The 14,422-nt window shown below is 33.6% G+C and overlaps 2 protein-coding genes across 2 annotated transcripts; one reads left to right on the top strand and one right to left on the bottom strand.

The window, feature by feature from the left end:
• Positions 1 to 508: 508 nt before the first annotated feature.
• LOC133195052 (uncharacterized) lies at positions 509 to 9,248 on the bottom strand. The gene is made up of 4 exons (XM_061330936.1): positions 9,145 to 9,248; positions 2,231 to 2,790; positions 1,807 to 1,998; positions 509 to 888 (listed from the first exon to the last, which is right to left on the bottom strand). Exons 2-4 carry the CDS (start codon positions 2,697 to 2,699, stop codon positions 509 to 511), a joined length of 1,041 nt encoding a protein of 346 aa, XP_061186920.1. The 5' UTR covers positions 2,700 to 2,790; positions 9,145 to 9,248.
• Positions 9,249 to 12,463: 3,215 nt separating this feature from the next.
• On the top strand, positions 12,464 to 14,203 carry LOC133195054 (tripartite motif-containing protein 55-like). The gene has a single exon (XM_061330937.1). The coding sequence runs from the start codon at positions 12,464 to 12,466 to the stop codon at positions 14,201 to 14,203; it is 1,740 nt and encodes a 579-aa protein (XP_061186921.1).
• The last annotated feature ends 219 nt before the right edge of the window (positions 14,204 to 14,422 follow it).

The following is a 14,422-nucleotide window of genomic DNA, read 5'->3' on the forward strand; positions in this document are numbered from 1 at the left end:
AGTAGTATATAATAGAATTCAATAGATTTCAAAAGTACAGATTTTACAAGATATACAAAGATAATTAATAATTGGAATTTGATGTATTCTTCAATCCGCGTATAAAACGTGGCCTCACAATCACGTTTTAAATCGTCTAATACATTTTAGATGTAATTTTATGGAAAAAAATCAAATACTAAATAAGTAAATTACTATTAGTATGTCTTACTCCTATGGAGACCAGAACAACCCTAATCTAATAATCCTCTGACTTGTAACTATAACACTGGAAAAAAATCAAAGCAGCATAGCTCAACACAGAAATTATTAACATATACTAACATAAATTTTCTGAGTTATATTTCTTCAGTTTGCCAGTGGACACTTGTTATCAGGTTTTTTTTTTATAGCTATAGAAAACAAAAGTTTACTACAAGAATACTGTATCTTTAAACAGTGAAAAATCGTTAATTATAAAGGGAAATATGTTAAGTTATAGTAGATATACATTCCTTAATCAATCGAATTACACAGTAGTGGATTTCAATGGCTCATATCTTGCATTGAGATACTTGGTTATTTCTTCTGTTAAGATCTTCCATTTTAAACCCTTTTCTTCTGTATTAACTTTGTCGGGATGATAATGGAGTATTGCCTTCAGTAGAGCTTTCTTCATGCTTGCCGAATTTTCTTCCTCTTTCATCGTATTTCCAGTAGGGTATTTTTCGTAAATATATCTTAAAAACTGGACATTGGTCATTCCGGAGTTTTTCTTCTCCATTTCTAAAAGTTCATCTTTCATTTCTTCCTTTACCTTTTGTCTCTCCTTGTCTTTTACCTCTTGTTCATGGCTGATTGTTTCTTCTTGGTACTTCTTCATTGTTTCAACGCATTCATTGTACCAGTCTACAAGATAAAGATTTAGTCGAATAAAATAATTTGACAACTTATATTACTTTCCTCCACCTCTCTCTTTCTCTCTCTCTCTCTCTCTCTCTCTCTCTCTCTCTCTCTCTCTCATGAAATAATTACTTAACTAACAATATAAGATGTACACTTTAACAGAATACTAGAGTATAATTTTTAAATATAATCCAGGCAGGGGTTCAGGCGTGGGTGGATCCTCTCCCATCCCTCAAATATTATAATGTAGGTAAACATGTTGATTCCTTTGGTTTACACTAAATTAATGTAATTAGATTAAATTTAAAATCAAATAATAGGATCAAAATCACAGACTTTTTATGCTTTTTTACAAGAATATTCAAAGGAGATTATGATGGCTTCACACCCTCCAAATCTCATCCAGGTGGCACTGCCGTTGACCCCTGAGAGAACTTGGGGGTCACAATACCCCTCGTTATAAAGCGCCCAGACCACTCAATCCTGGATATGCACTCGAATCAAATATGGTATATTATTACTGACCCAGACTTAGATTTTTATTCCAAAATTACCATCTTGTGTATAATTTGAATATTCCATATCACATAAAGGTATAATTGATTAAAACCAACATCCATATTTATCCTTTTTTTCAAGTTGCTCAGAGGAACGCTTTAGGGTTATGTCTTCCTTATTTTATTATATAATTTTAACTACGTCTTCATACCATTATAATAACATGCATACTTCTTATACCTTTTTTCCCCTGTTTTTAATGACTATTTGACGCTTTTAAAAGATGATTGTACCAAAACAATTATTTTGGGGGATATTGTACTAGACCATATTTTTATTAATCCAACTTGCTTTATGAGATATTTCTAAGCTATATTAAAAAGGAGCACAGAACTGAAGGATGTAACTTAGGTATAAAATTACCGCAATGGACAAAAACTCTTGGTTTCATTGCTGCAGCCAACTGCAGTGCACGTCTGAAGTACTCTTTTGCTTGTGGCTTAAATTTGAGAACCTTTGCATATACCCTTCCGATTCTACTTAGAGCGATGGCTTCTTGTTCAACATCCAATTCCTTTGCTAGTAAAATTGACTGTCTGTACCAGTCAATGATATCTCACACTAAATTAATGTCCAGTGTCTCAAAATCTTCTGTCACTCTTCTCAATAACCCATCTGTAAACATAAAAAGGACTTGTATATAAAAGCTAACCGAAAAGTTTTCAAAACAAGCAATAGAAAATTCCATTTTAAAAGCTAAAGAAAGAAAAATTAATACACTTTACAACTGCAAGTTGAGGATAATACATTACTATTTTTATTGTAGCAATTTCGTTCAGAATCATACCTGTATTGCGAGCTTTTAAAGATTCCGTCATGCTCAAATGCATGTGAACATCGTTTTCAAGCACATCAAGTTCTTTTTGAACTTCTTTCAAAGACTGTCCATGTTTGCGAGCCTCATGAAGCGGAAAGTGGCACTGTGCCATATGTTGTTGGCAAATCAACTCGTTTCCTTTTTGCCATGCGTTTATCCCTTCGTGAAAGTGATGTTGAATAATCTCGAGATATATCGTTGCAAGGATATTGGAAATGGACATTAAATCTGCAATTTGTGATAGGTGTCTTATTCTGGTCTCAAAGGATCTTTCGTTTAAGTACTCATCGAAATCTCTGAAACACTCCTCATACTTAGAAGTGATATCTTCCATCCACATTGAAGTCTTAGAACTCCTACCCTTAACATATGCATACTGATAATACTTTAAGGCTTCTTTAAATTGATGAAGGACAGAATCGGTTTTTTCGTTTCTCATGATGCCAATTTTTCCTAATCGCCACTCACAGATTGCCAGATATTTTGCTGCTGAACACTTCTCATCCTCATTTGCACTCACTGAGTAACTTCTGTAATGAACGAGTAAACAGGAATTTAAAGAAACCCATTTTGTTGTTGCTTAACACACATACACCCTCACACACACAAAGACATCAATTCCTTGTTTGTTTCTTAACTGTGGTAAGTGTGAAATATACCACTCGGTAACTAAACGAAAATCAAATACAGTATCAACTTAAGGCTTCGATTGATTTTTAAACAAGAGGCCAATGCGCAAAATATGGAACGCCAAATTAACATATATTCAAATATTTGAACCTATCTTCAATTAATTATACCTATCTTCAAATCAATTGTACCTATCTTCAAATCAATTGTACCTATCTGTAAATGAATTAAAGATAGTTTTAATTCAGTTATACCTATCTTTAATTCATTTGAAGACAAATGATTTGAAGATAGGTACAATTGATTTGAAGATAGGTACATATGCCATGAATTAAAGATAGGGATAATTGATTTAAAGATAGGTGCAATTGAATTGAACCTATCTTTAATTATAAAGACACTACAATAACAACTACTCCCCATAAAAATGCTTTGTTCGGTTCCCTCCATGTTCAAGTCGTCGATAGAGGTAGCTTTCATTATTTCCTATAACACAAAATGAATTGAACCTAGGTATAATTGAATTGTACCTATCTTCAAATCCTTTGTGGATATGTTTCAATTGTACCTATCTTCAAATCAATTGTACCTATCTTTAAATCAATTGTACCTATCTTCAAATGAATTAAAGATAGGTATAATTCAATTGAACCTATCTTCAATGGAATTAAAGATAGGTGTAATTCCATTAAAGATAGGTGTAATTTATTTGAACCTAGGTTTAATTATTTACACCTATCTTTAATTCATTTAGACCTATCTTTAATTCATTTAGACCTATCTTTAATTCAATTGTACCTATTTTTAATTCAATTGTACCTATCTTCAATTCATTTGAAGATAGGTTCAATTATTTGAAGATAGGTACAATTATTTGAAGATAGGTTCAAATATTTGAATATATGTTAATTTGGCGTTCCATAGCAAAACGCTCATCTGAGTCAATATAGTCCTAATATTCTTAACAGCAGATTTCTCCTACTATATGTTCCTTTATACATGTAAAACTTTGATCGATATTGTGATCTCATCCTTCCTCAAGGGTCGAAATTGGAACAAACTTGTATCTACACTACCTGAGGATGCTTTCATATCAATATGACTAAACATGGCTTCGATGTTTTATAAGAAATATATATATATATATATATATATATATATATATATATATATATATATATATATATATATATATATATATATATATATATATATATATATATATATATATTAAACAAATATAAAAAGAAAACACAAGAATCCTCCGTAAAGCTTTAGCGCTTTCATTAAAAATCTTCAGAAGCTTTACATTACAAAAATGTATACAACGGTAACATAGTAACAATGATTATGACGTTAAACTAAGCGGAACGTTTAATGTCTATATTGTGACGTCATAGATAAAATACTGCAATGATGATGAAAAAGTTCGGGAAAATCATAGGTAGTTTATAAGAGACTATTAAGTTTTGGCTTTAGAATACAAATAAAATGTTTTTCTTTTTCCCGTCTCTGGATATCACTGGCACATCTGAGTTTATAAAAAGGGAAAATGTTAAATCGTTTTTTTCCACAAGTTTCGAGGTGTGCACTTAACTGGATTTGTCTATATTCAGGTGTACTGATGTGTTGCTTATGTACACGTACACGGGCACGGAGACTGTTGCCAGTTTCACCAATATAATATTCTTTGCATCCAGGACATATGATGGCGTATATGACATCTTTCGTATCACATGACATGTTGGCATTAACTTTAAATTCACGCCCGTTAAAACTATAACTCGTCCCTTCTGTAATGTAGTCACATGTGCCGCAGCGAGGGTCCGTACACTTTGACACTGTATAATTATGGTCAGCGAATTGGGAGGAACAAAGTATTCTCTTAAGGTTTTTGGGCTGACGTTTACTGCTGATAAAACGACAGTTTTTGTATGTAGTTTTCGTTTGTTCATCCTCTCTAAGTAAGCTATTTAATTCATAAACAATTGAATTGATGTTTTTATTTCTCGGATTGTACGTGTGAACAAAGGGTATAGTTTCTCCGTCCTTCGCTCGTCGTGTGTTTGAAAGTAATTGTGTTCTATCACACTCCTTGGCTTTCATAATACTATTATCTACCAGTTGCTCTGGGTATTTTTGGCTCAATAAATACAATTTTAATTCCTCCAAACGGATATCCCTCGTATTAATATTGCTCACAATGGTACAGATCCTTCTTGCGAGATTATATGGTATAGCCGTTTTAGTATGGTGGGGATGGCACGATCCGAAATGCAGATATTGGTGTGTATCTGTCGGCTTATAGTATATATCCGTATTTAACCTGGTATTATCTTTTGATATAAGAACATCGAGAAATGGCATTTGCGTATCATCTGTTTCCATCGTGAATTTGATATCCGAGTTCATTTGGTTTAGTAGATCGTAAAACTCCGATAATTTGTCGACATCATCATCCCATAAGATAAAACAGTCGTCTAAAAATCTTTTCCATTTAGACTGTATATTATTTGCAGATTCTATTCCCCACAACGAACATAATTGTTCATGTAACTTATGTTCTAAATAACCTAAGGTTAATGTTGCATAGGTAGGTGCGACTTTCGTCCCCATTGCAGTTCCCTTAGTTTGAAGGTAATGATGGTCAGAAAAAGCAAATGAATTGTTTTCTAGAACTAATTTAAGTGCTTCTAAAATAAAATTCTGTTGGAATCTGTCATTTAGTATATCGGGATAACTTTCCATCCAAAATTTTACAGCTTCCAATCCTAATTCTGTAGGAATATTAGTATATAAACTAACGACATCAAAAGTGACAAGTTTTGTGTTACAGGTGATCTGAGTAGGTAAATGATTTATGAAATCCAGATCGTCTCTTACAAAGCTGGGTACTTTTTGACAATATGGTTTTAAAATTATATCCAATAAGTGACTCAGTCTTTGTGTTGATGAGTTTGGTCCTCCTACAATGGGTCTGAAGCATAAATCACCTGGATCAAGACACGTAATACATACACTATTTTGATTTGCTATGGCGTCCTTAATAATTTTAGACTTGTGAACTTTAGGTAAACCACAGAATTGGCTCTCTCGGAATTCAAAGTTTGTCAGGTAGTCCTGTTCTTTATCTGTTAAACCTTCCGATAGTGGTCCATATACCAGCTTTTTTATTTTAGTAATTGTTTTCTTCTCATGACAATTGTGCAGTCTTTCATAAAAGTTGTTGTCTTGTAACATTTGTAAGATTTTATTTTTGTAAAAATCCTTATTCATTAACACAACTCCACCTCCTTTATCAGTCTCTTTAATAATGATAGTAGGGTCATCGCATAGGCTTTTAAGAGCTTTTTCCTCTTCCTTAGAAAGGTTGGGTTTGATATTTCTGGGTTTGTTTGGAAAATGAATATTTTCTAATGTGTCGCAAACGGCATCCAAAGTTCGATTTCTTCCTCGTTTTGGATTAAACTTAGATTTGTTTCTTACCAGGTCTATTTGTTCTGCTTCTTGAGACTCGGAATCAGATTCATTGGTATCACTTTCATGAAAATATTCATATAGCCTGAGTCGTCGAGTATAGGCTTTAATATCCGTTTTAAGCTCTTGATTATTTACATGAGGTGTAGGGATGTATTTAAGACCCTTAGACAGTAATTTGATTTCGGAATCCGTCAGATGTCTGTCGGAAAGATTAAATACTTTTGGTTCTATTTTAATTACATTCCTGGGTGCACCCCTGGAATTGTTGTTGTTAACAATTGTGGTAATTGGTTCTTGTATCTTTGGCCTTGGTTCATTTTGCCTCCTCCTAAAAAATAATTGCGTACCCCTCTTCCAATATACGTAGTTCTTTCGTTTCTGTAAAAGTTTGGTGGACGCCTACTTCTAACGTACATGTATCCTCGGTAATTTTCATTTTGTCTGTTATTGCCCTGATTCCGTCTTTTTATGCCTTTGTGGTACTTAGGAATCTGTTGATTTTGTGGAAAAGCACTACGAGAAGATTTACTTCTGGATTCAGAATTCTCGTATTGATTCTTATTTGCGGTTTTTCGTTTTCCCGAAAATGATTTTATTCCTTTAGAAAACGATGGTTCAGGCGCATTTTCCGTAGGGAAATCCCCTGTAACTGTAGGATTATTATTAAGTCTAAAATTATTAAGGACGCCATAGCAAATCAAAATAGTGTATGTATTACGTGTCTTGATCCAGGTGATTTATGCTTCAGACCCATTGTAGGAGGACCAAACTCATCAACACAAAGACTGAGTCACTTATTGGATATAATTTTAAAACCATATTGTCAAAAAGTACCCAGCTTTGTAAGAGACGATCTGGATTTCATAAATCATTTACCTACTCAGATCACCTGTAACACAAAACTTGTCACTTTTGATGTCGTTAGTTTATATACTAATATTCCTACAGAATTAGGATTGGAAGCTGTAAAATTTTGGATGGAAAGTTATCCCGATATACTAAATGACAGATTCCAACAGAATTTTATTTTAGAAGCACTTAAATTAGTTCTAGAAAACAATTCATTTGCTTTTTCTGACCATCATTACCTTCAAACTAAGGGAACTGCAATGGGGACGAAAGTTGCACCTACCTATGCAACATTAACCTTAGGTTATTTAGAACATAAGTTACATGAACAATTATGTTCGTTGTGGGGAATAGAATCTGCAAATAATATACAGTCTAAATGGAAAAGATTTTTAGACGACTGTTTTATCTTATGGGATGATGATGTCGACAAATTATCGGAGTTTTACGATCTACTAAACCAAATGAACTCGGATATCAAATTCACGATGGAAACAGATGATACGCAAATGCCATTTCTCGATGTTCTTATATCAAAAGATAATACCAGGTTAAATACGGATATATACTATAAGCCGACAGATACACACCAATATCTGCATTTCGGATCGTGCCATCCCCACCATACTAAAACGGCTATACCATATAATCTCGCAAGAAGGATCTGTACCATTGTGAGCAATATTAATACGAGGGATATCCGTTTGGAGGAATTAAAATTGTATTTATTGAGCCAAAAATACCCAGAGCAACTGGTAGATAATAGTATTATGAAAGCCAAGGAGTGTGATAGAACACAATTACTTTCAAACACACGACGAGCGAAGGACGGAGAAACTATACCCTTTGTTCACACGTACAATCCGAGAAATAAAAACATCAATTCAATTGTTTATGAATTAAATAGCTTACTTAGAGAGGATGAACAAACGAAAACTACATACAAAAACTGTCGTTTTATCAGCAGTAAACGTCAGCCCAAAAACCTTAAGAGAATACTTTGTTCCTCCCAATTCGCTGACCATAATTATACAGTGTCAAAGTGTACGGACCCTCGCTGCGGCACATGTGACTACATTACAGAAGGGACGAGTTATAGTTTTAACGGGCGTGAATTTAAAGTTAATGCCAACATGTCATGTGATACGAAAGATGTCATATACGCCATCATATGTCCTGGATGCAAAGAATATTATATTGGTGAAACTGGCAACAGTCTCCGTGCCCGTGTACGTGTACATAAGCAACACATCAGTACACCTGAATATAGACAAATCCAGTTAAGTGCACACCTCGAAACTTGTGGAAAAAAACGATTTAACATTTTCCCTTTTTATAAACTCAGATGTGCCAGTGATATCCAGAGACGGGAAAAAGAAAAACATTTTATTTGTATTCTAAAGCCAAAACTTAATAGTCTCTTATAAACTACCTATGATTTTCCCGAACTTTTTCATCATCATTGCAGTATTTTATCTATGACGTCACAATATAGACATTAAACGTTCCGCTTAGTTTAACGTCATAATCATTGTTACTATGTTACCGTTGTATACATTTTTGTAATGTAAAGCTTCTGAAGATTTTTAATGAAAGCGCTAAAGCTTTACGGAGGATTCTTGTGTTTTCTTTTTATATTTGTTTAATATTGTAATCCGATTACTGAGACTTTATTTCAATTTTGGATATATATATATATATATATATATATATATATATATATATATATATATATATATATATATATATATATATATATATATATATATATATATATATATATATATATATATATATTTATATAAATCCTTGTTCGTCTCCACAAATTTATGACAAATTTACTTTTTAATTTTTTTTTTTCCGAATTTTTAATTTTGCGACTCGGGTACATATGTATTTGCATTAAACTGTATTTCTAAACATACCTATAGTACAAATTCCTTGCTGTTTTCAGTCTCTCGGCTTGAATAGTTGGATTAAGGCCTTGAATACTTGCTGACGTTTTACGTGTATGCTTTATTTCCTTCTTCTCGAAATGATATACATGGGGAATCTGAAGAAGACATTCTGAAAAAAAATTATACATGTACATGCATATACTGCGGAAAAATTAAAATTGATGGGGGCCAATTTTCGTGGATTGCTTAAATTTTTAAGATTCGTGGGGACGTACAGAATGAAATATGACTTTGTATCCCTAGTTTATTAATTCCTGGAAGATCTTAATTCGTGGATGAGAGGTACCCACGAATTCCATGAAAATTGAGCCACCGCAAAATCTAATGACTCCACAGTACATGACGTTCGTAGGCTTTGACGATCACCTGAATATCAAAAGCATTAAGACATATTATTTTTAGATTTGATCCCTCTAAATAGCATTTGCACGTCCTTCCAACTGCGATAGAAACAAACTTTATAATGTTTTTGTCAACAGAACACTTTTTGTGCTTTTCTTTTATACAATATACGGAAGCGTAAAGATGCCAGCTGAAGTTTTTTTTTGCTATATCGTACGTAGTAGTAACGAGATACTAATTCGTACGAACGACATAATAAGTCGTAGTAACGAGATACTAAGTCGTACGTACGAGATACTAAGCAGTGATAACGAGATAATAAGTCGTAATTAAAAGTTAATAAGTTCCTCAAACATTTTTAGGTATTACGAAACATCACGAGGACGTCATACGTTTCCGTATGCTCTAGCTACACGAATGCGATACTTAGCCGTACGAAAAACATATAGTAAGTTGTTATTATTACAAGATAATAAGTCGTACAAAAGACCTTCATTGAGGCTTGTACGTCTGACAAGATTAGAATTAATAACGAGATTACTCTTATACACAAAACACACACAGACAATCACAAAATAGATTTTTCACGTTTGGAGTCTTTTATTTATATATGTTTAATTATGTTTATTCTCTGTTTAAAAAAACTTCTGATGCATGTGTACATTTTTGTTCGGGTATCTCCCCCCACCCCCCACCTTTTTACAGTTGTAAAAGCTTATTTAAATTTGTCATAAAATTGCAATTTAACAAAATGTAATAAAAATGTAATACATGTGAAGTATACCCATAGTAACAACTTTCAGCAAACAACAAACAACATATATCTTAATAAGTATTTACGTGTTAACGTGTTAACCATCAGTAAAGAGGATTCAACTGAGAGAGCTTCTCGTATATCTTGAAAAAAATTGTCCAATTATGTTAATGATCGTATATATTAAGAATGGAGAAGAGTATCGAACTTTGTATCATTTGTTACCGAGGCAACAATAAATCTCCCTTGCAAACAAAGTGCAAAAGATTAATATTTTACCAAAGAAAAAAGTCATAGTACGTTCAGTGTACCAATGTTATGTTTGTCACCTCGGTTTATACGGTCTCATCCAAAGTACTGGTCTCCACGTCCCGTAGTGGGATTCGAACCCGCGCGTAAGGATCAACTCCTTACTCCGCGACTCAAAAGAAAACGCTCCAACCACTTCGCCGAGCGGGCGACAGCAATACAATTGAAATGATATAAAACAGATCCTTCTGAAAACTGAAAATCGTACTGAAAACTGACATATCTTTAGAAATGAGGACTAATCAATGTATCTTTAGCTTCAAGAAAAGCTTAAAAAGAATTCATTTAATAATAAATTCAAATGCCGATCCAGGAATTTTCGGGGAGGGGTTGGATTGGTTGGTGGTGTTGATATCCGCTCAAAAAATCCAGCTCAGAAATTCTTAAACAGGAAAAAAGGATAAATACATGACTGTATAATATATCAAATATTATATATAACAATGAAAAACTGCAACAGTGGAAAATCTATTTTGTGTGTGTGTGTGTGTGTGTGTGTGTGTGTGTGTGTGTGTGTGTGTGTGTGGTTGGACAGCTGGAGGTTGCCAGGGTTAGAAAGCTGGTCATTTGACAATTTTTACGGTCTTCTTTATAATTAAACATCAGAAGGTATGCAGTAAGCCATGTTTCACAGATTCAAAGAGATGAAATTAAATCCCCAAGTATAAATACATGACAGGTAGATAACACAGGTAACCAGGCCATGTGACCTGGATACAAAATCCATAAACAAATTGGCAGCCATTACCATCTCACTTCAGGTAATGTTTGGATGAGTTCATAATTTTTATGTTTACCTCGATAAGTATAATTTTCCAACATTGCATTGCTAAGACATTTTGCTAACAATAAGGAAAATCAATTAATTTATAAAACACGATGTTTTTTGAGTTCACCTCTTAAAATACAGACATCTGACCCTATCTCAATGACACTTTTCTGAATAAACTTAGTCTGTAAATCTGTCTTTTAATCTTTCATATCATTTTCATGAAAAAGCTTAATCTGCACAATTGAAATCTTACGCTGGCAGTAGATATATGAACAACTCTGTTATATAGATATCATATAGATATTACAACCAACACGTACTGTTACTGTGAAGGTTACTGTAAATTCAAATATTCAAATATTTTCCCTTGTTTCAAAGCACTCTTTCAGACAATGTACATTTTTACTAGTAAAGGGTTACCCGGTATTTATGGGACCATAAAGTTTTTGTAGAGTCACTTAATAAACATATATTTACATCCACTGAATATTTTCTACTTTATTTCAAAAGTAAATCATTGCCGTTTATCAGTTCGTGAACAACACTAGGCATATCACCTGTACGAATTTCTTGATCAGTGGCTCCTCCATCAATGAAACGTACAATGACGTACATATCAATAGTACAATAATCAATCTTTTAAATCCTACTTTAAACGATTATTTATACAGATATAAATATAAACAATAAAATGTCTTTCCTTGGTAGTTAGTACGGGAATTATCATCGCAGCTATTGCAGAAAAAATTTACATAACCCGCTTACGCGGGTTATGTTTTTTTTCTGCAATAGCTGCGACATTAATTCCCGTACTTACAACCAAAGAAAGCATTTTATTGTTTAAATAAATTTGTGAATCAAAAACAACCTGCTATATGTACAAACTGACAATAGAATTCTCCATATAATTCCATCATTTTCCAAACATTTATACAAGACACATAATTATTCTTGAATTGTACTGAGTTTAATTCCAAAAGAATCAATTATTTAATACTTGTAGGGAATTGTATAATATCTCGGATTTTTGTTGTCATCTTACTCAATAACTTGTACACACTCTCAACTCTATTTATATCTATTTATACTTCAGAGTCACAAATTTAATCATGGATCCCCGTACCACTGCCCAGGACGTAATGAGATGTGACTTTTGTGAGACCGCTGTAGTACAGATGCACTGTGCTACATGTCTTGTCAACCTGTGTAAGGCCTGTGTGGGAGAACATATCTCAACAGGTGAATCCAATGAACATAAAGTTGTCAAATTTCAGGCAAGGAAATCCATTCCCCTCTACCCCAGATGTAAAAAACATAATAAAAGGGAAAATACAATGTACTGTAACTTATGTGACATTCCTGTATGTACAAAGTGCATTGCAACTGATCAACATCTTGGTCATAAAGTATCAGAAATCTTACAAATTGTGGCTGAAAAAAAGGCTAAATTCATCAAAGAACAGATTGAATTAAATGAGACAATTTATCCAACTTATCAGAACATTGCCTCTGAGGTACAAAACAGAATGAGTCAGTTAGAAAAGGAATATGGAGATCTCTCAAAAGCCATTAAAAAACATGGAGAGAACTGGCACAGAGAAATTGACAAACTTGTCAAGAAACTTCAGTCTGAGGTTGATGAAATGAAAAACGCACAGTTACAAACTCTGCAGAAACATCTGAATAACATAAACAAGAACATTTCTGACATCAAGGATGAGATCGATTCAATTGATATTGCTATAGACACTAATGACTTGTCCAAACAGTTAAGTGTCACATCTAAGATAAATATATACAGAAATCTTCCACAAAAAATTGCACCAGCTTTACCCAAATTCATTGCAGGAAAAATCGAAGGAAAAAAACTGGATAAACTGTTTGGAGCCTTATCAATAGATTCTCCTACATCAGATAAACATGGCTACAGCATGAAGACAACACAGAAATCACCAGAAACTCGATCCTCTCCTCCAGTCAAACTGCTGCTTGATGAACCAGAGACTGTCACCACCATAAACACTGAGTATGGAATCCTTAACGATGTGGCCTGTCTGAATGATGAAGAAATCTGGACAAAAGGAAATGGAAATGACAGCACCATGAAACTGTTCAGCATCAACCAGGGATCACTTCTCAATTCAATCACAACCAAGTCAGGAGAAAGCCCGACAGCCATAGCAGTGACACAAGATGGAGATCTAGTTTATACTGACTACCATAATGGAACTGTGACCATTGTGAAGAGTAAGAAGATAGAGAAGGAGGTGATCAGACCTGGCAATAACTGGAGACCTTTTGGTGTCTGTAGTACCTCCTCCGGTGACCTTCTGGTAACCATGAATAATGATATGTATTATTTTCATGGTGATGGTACATGTAGAGAATCAAAAGTTGTCCGTTATTCTGGCTCCAAAGAGAAACAAACCATTCAACATGATGATAAAGGTAAACCTCTCTATTCATCAAAGAGTTTTAATGCTTTTATTATAGATAAGAACATCTCAGAGAATAGAAATCTGGATATTTGTGTTGCTGACTGTGATGCTAGAGCTGTAGTTGTGGTCAATCAGGCCGGGAAACTGAGATTCAGGTACTATGGACATTATCCTTCCCCAAAGAAAAAGGCATTCAATCCACTAGGAATCACTACAGACAGTCAGAGTCACATCCTTACCGCTGATGATATCAATGGCTGTGTCCACATCATAGACCAGGATGGACAATTCCTCCGATACATAGACTGTGGACTGAGTGAACCACAGGGACTGTATACAGATACAAATGATAATCTGTTTGTTGCGCAGTTGATAAACAGTCAAGTAAAAAAAATCAAATATCTGCTCTGAAATTTATCACTGTATAGATTAAAGATAATAATCTTGATGACATTTATCATATCAGTTTATTGTGTGCCATCTGCAACTGTACATGAACCTCTGAATTGCATAACTAAAAAGATAGGTATTAAAAGAAAATCAACTACTATCAGCTGAATCCATGTTTTTGTAATGTACACTCCACAAAGATCATAAAAATATTACTACATGTACATGTGAAAATTTTGT

The sequence above is a fragment of the Saccostrea echinata genome, unplaced genomic scaffold (assembly GCF_033153115.1).
Source record: "Saccostrea echinata isolate AGI-Se365-2 ecotype Australia unplaced genomic scaffold, CSIRO_AGI_Sech_v1 ptg000029l, whole genome shotgun sequence".
Classification (NCBI taxonomy): Eukaryota; Metazoa; Mollusca; class Bivalvia; order Ostreida; family Ostreidae; genus Saccostrea; species Saccostrea echinata.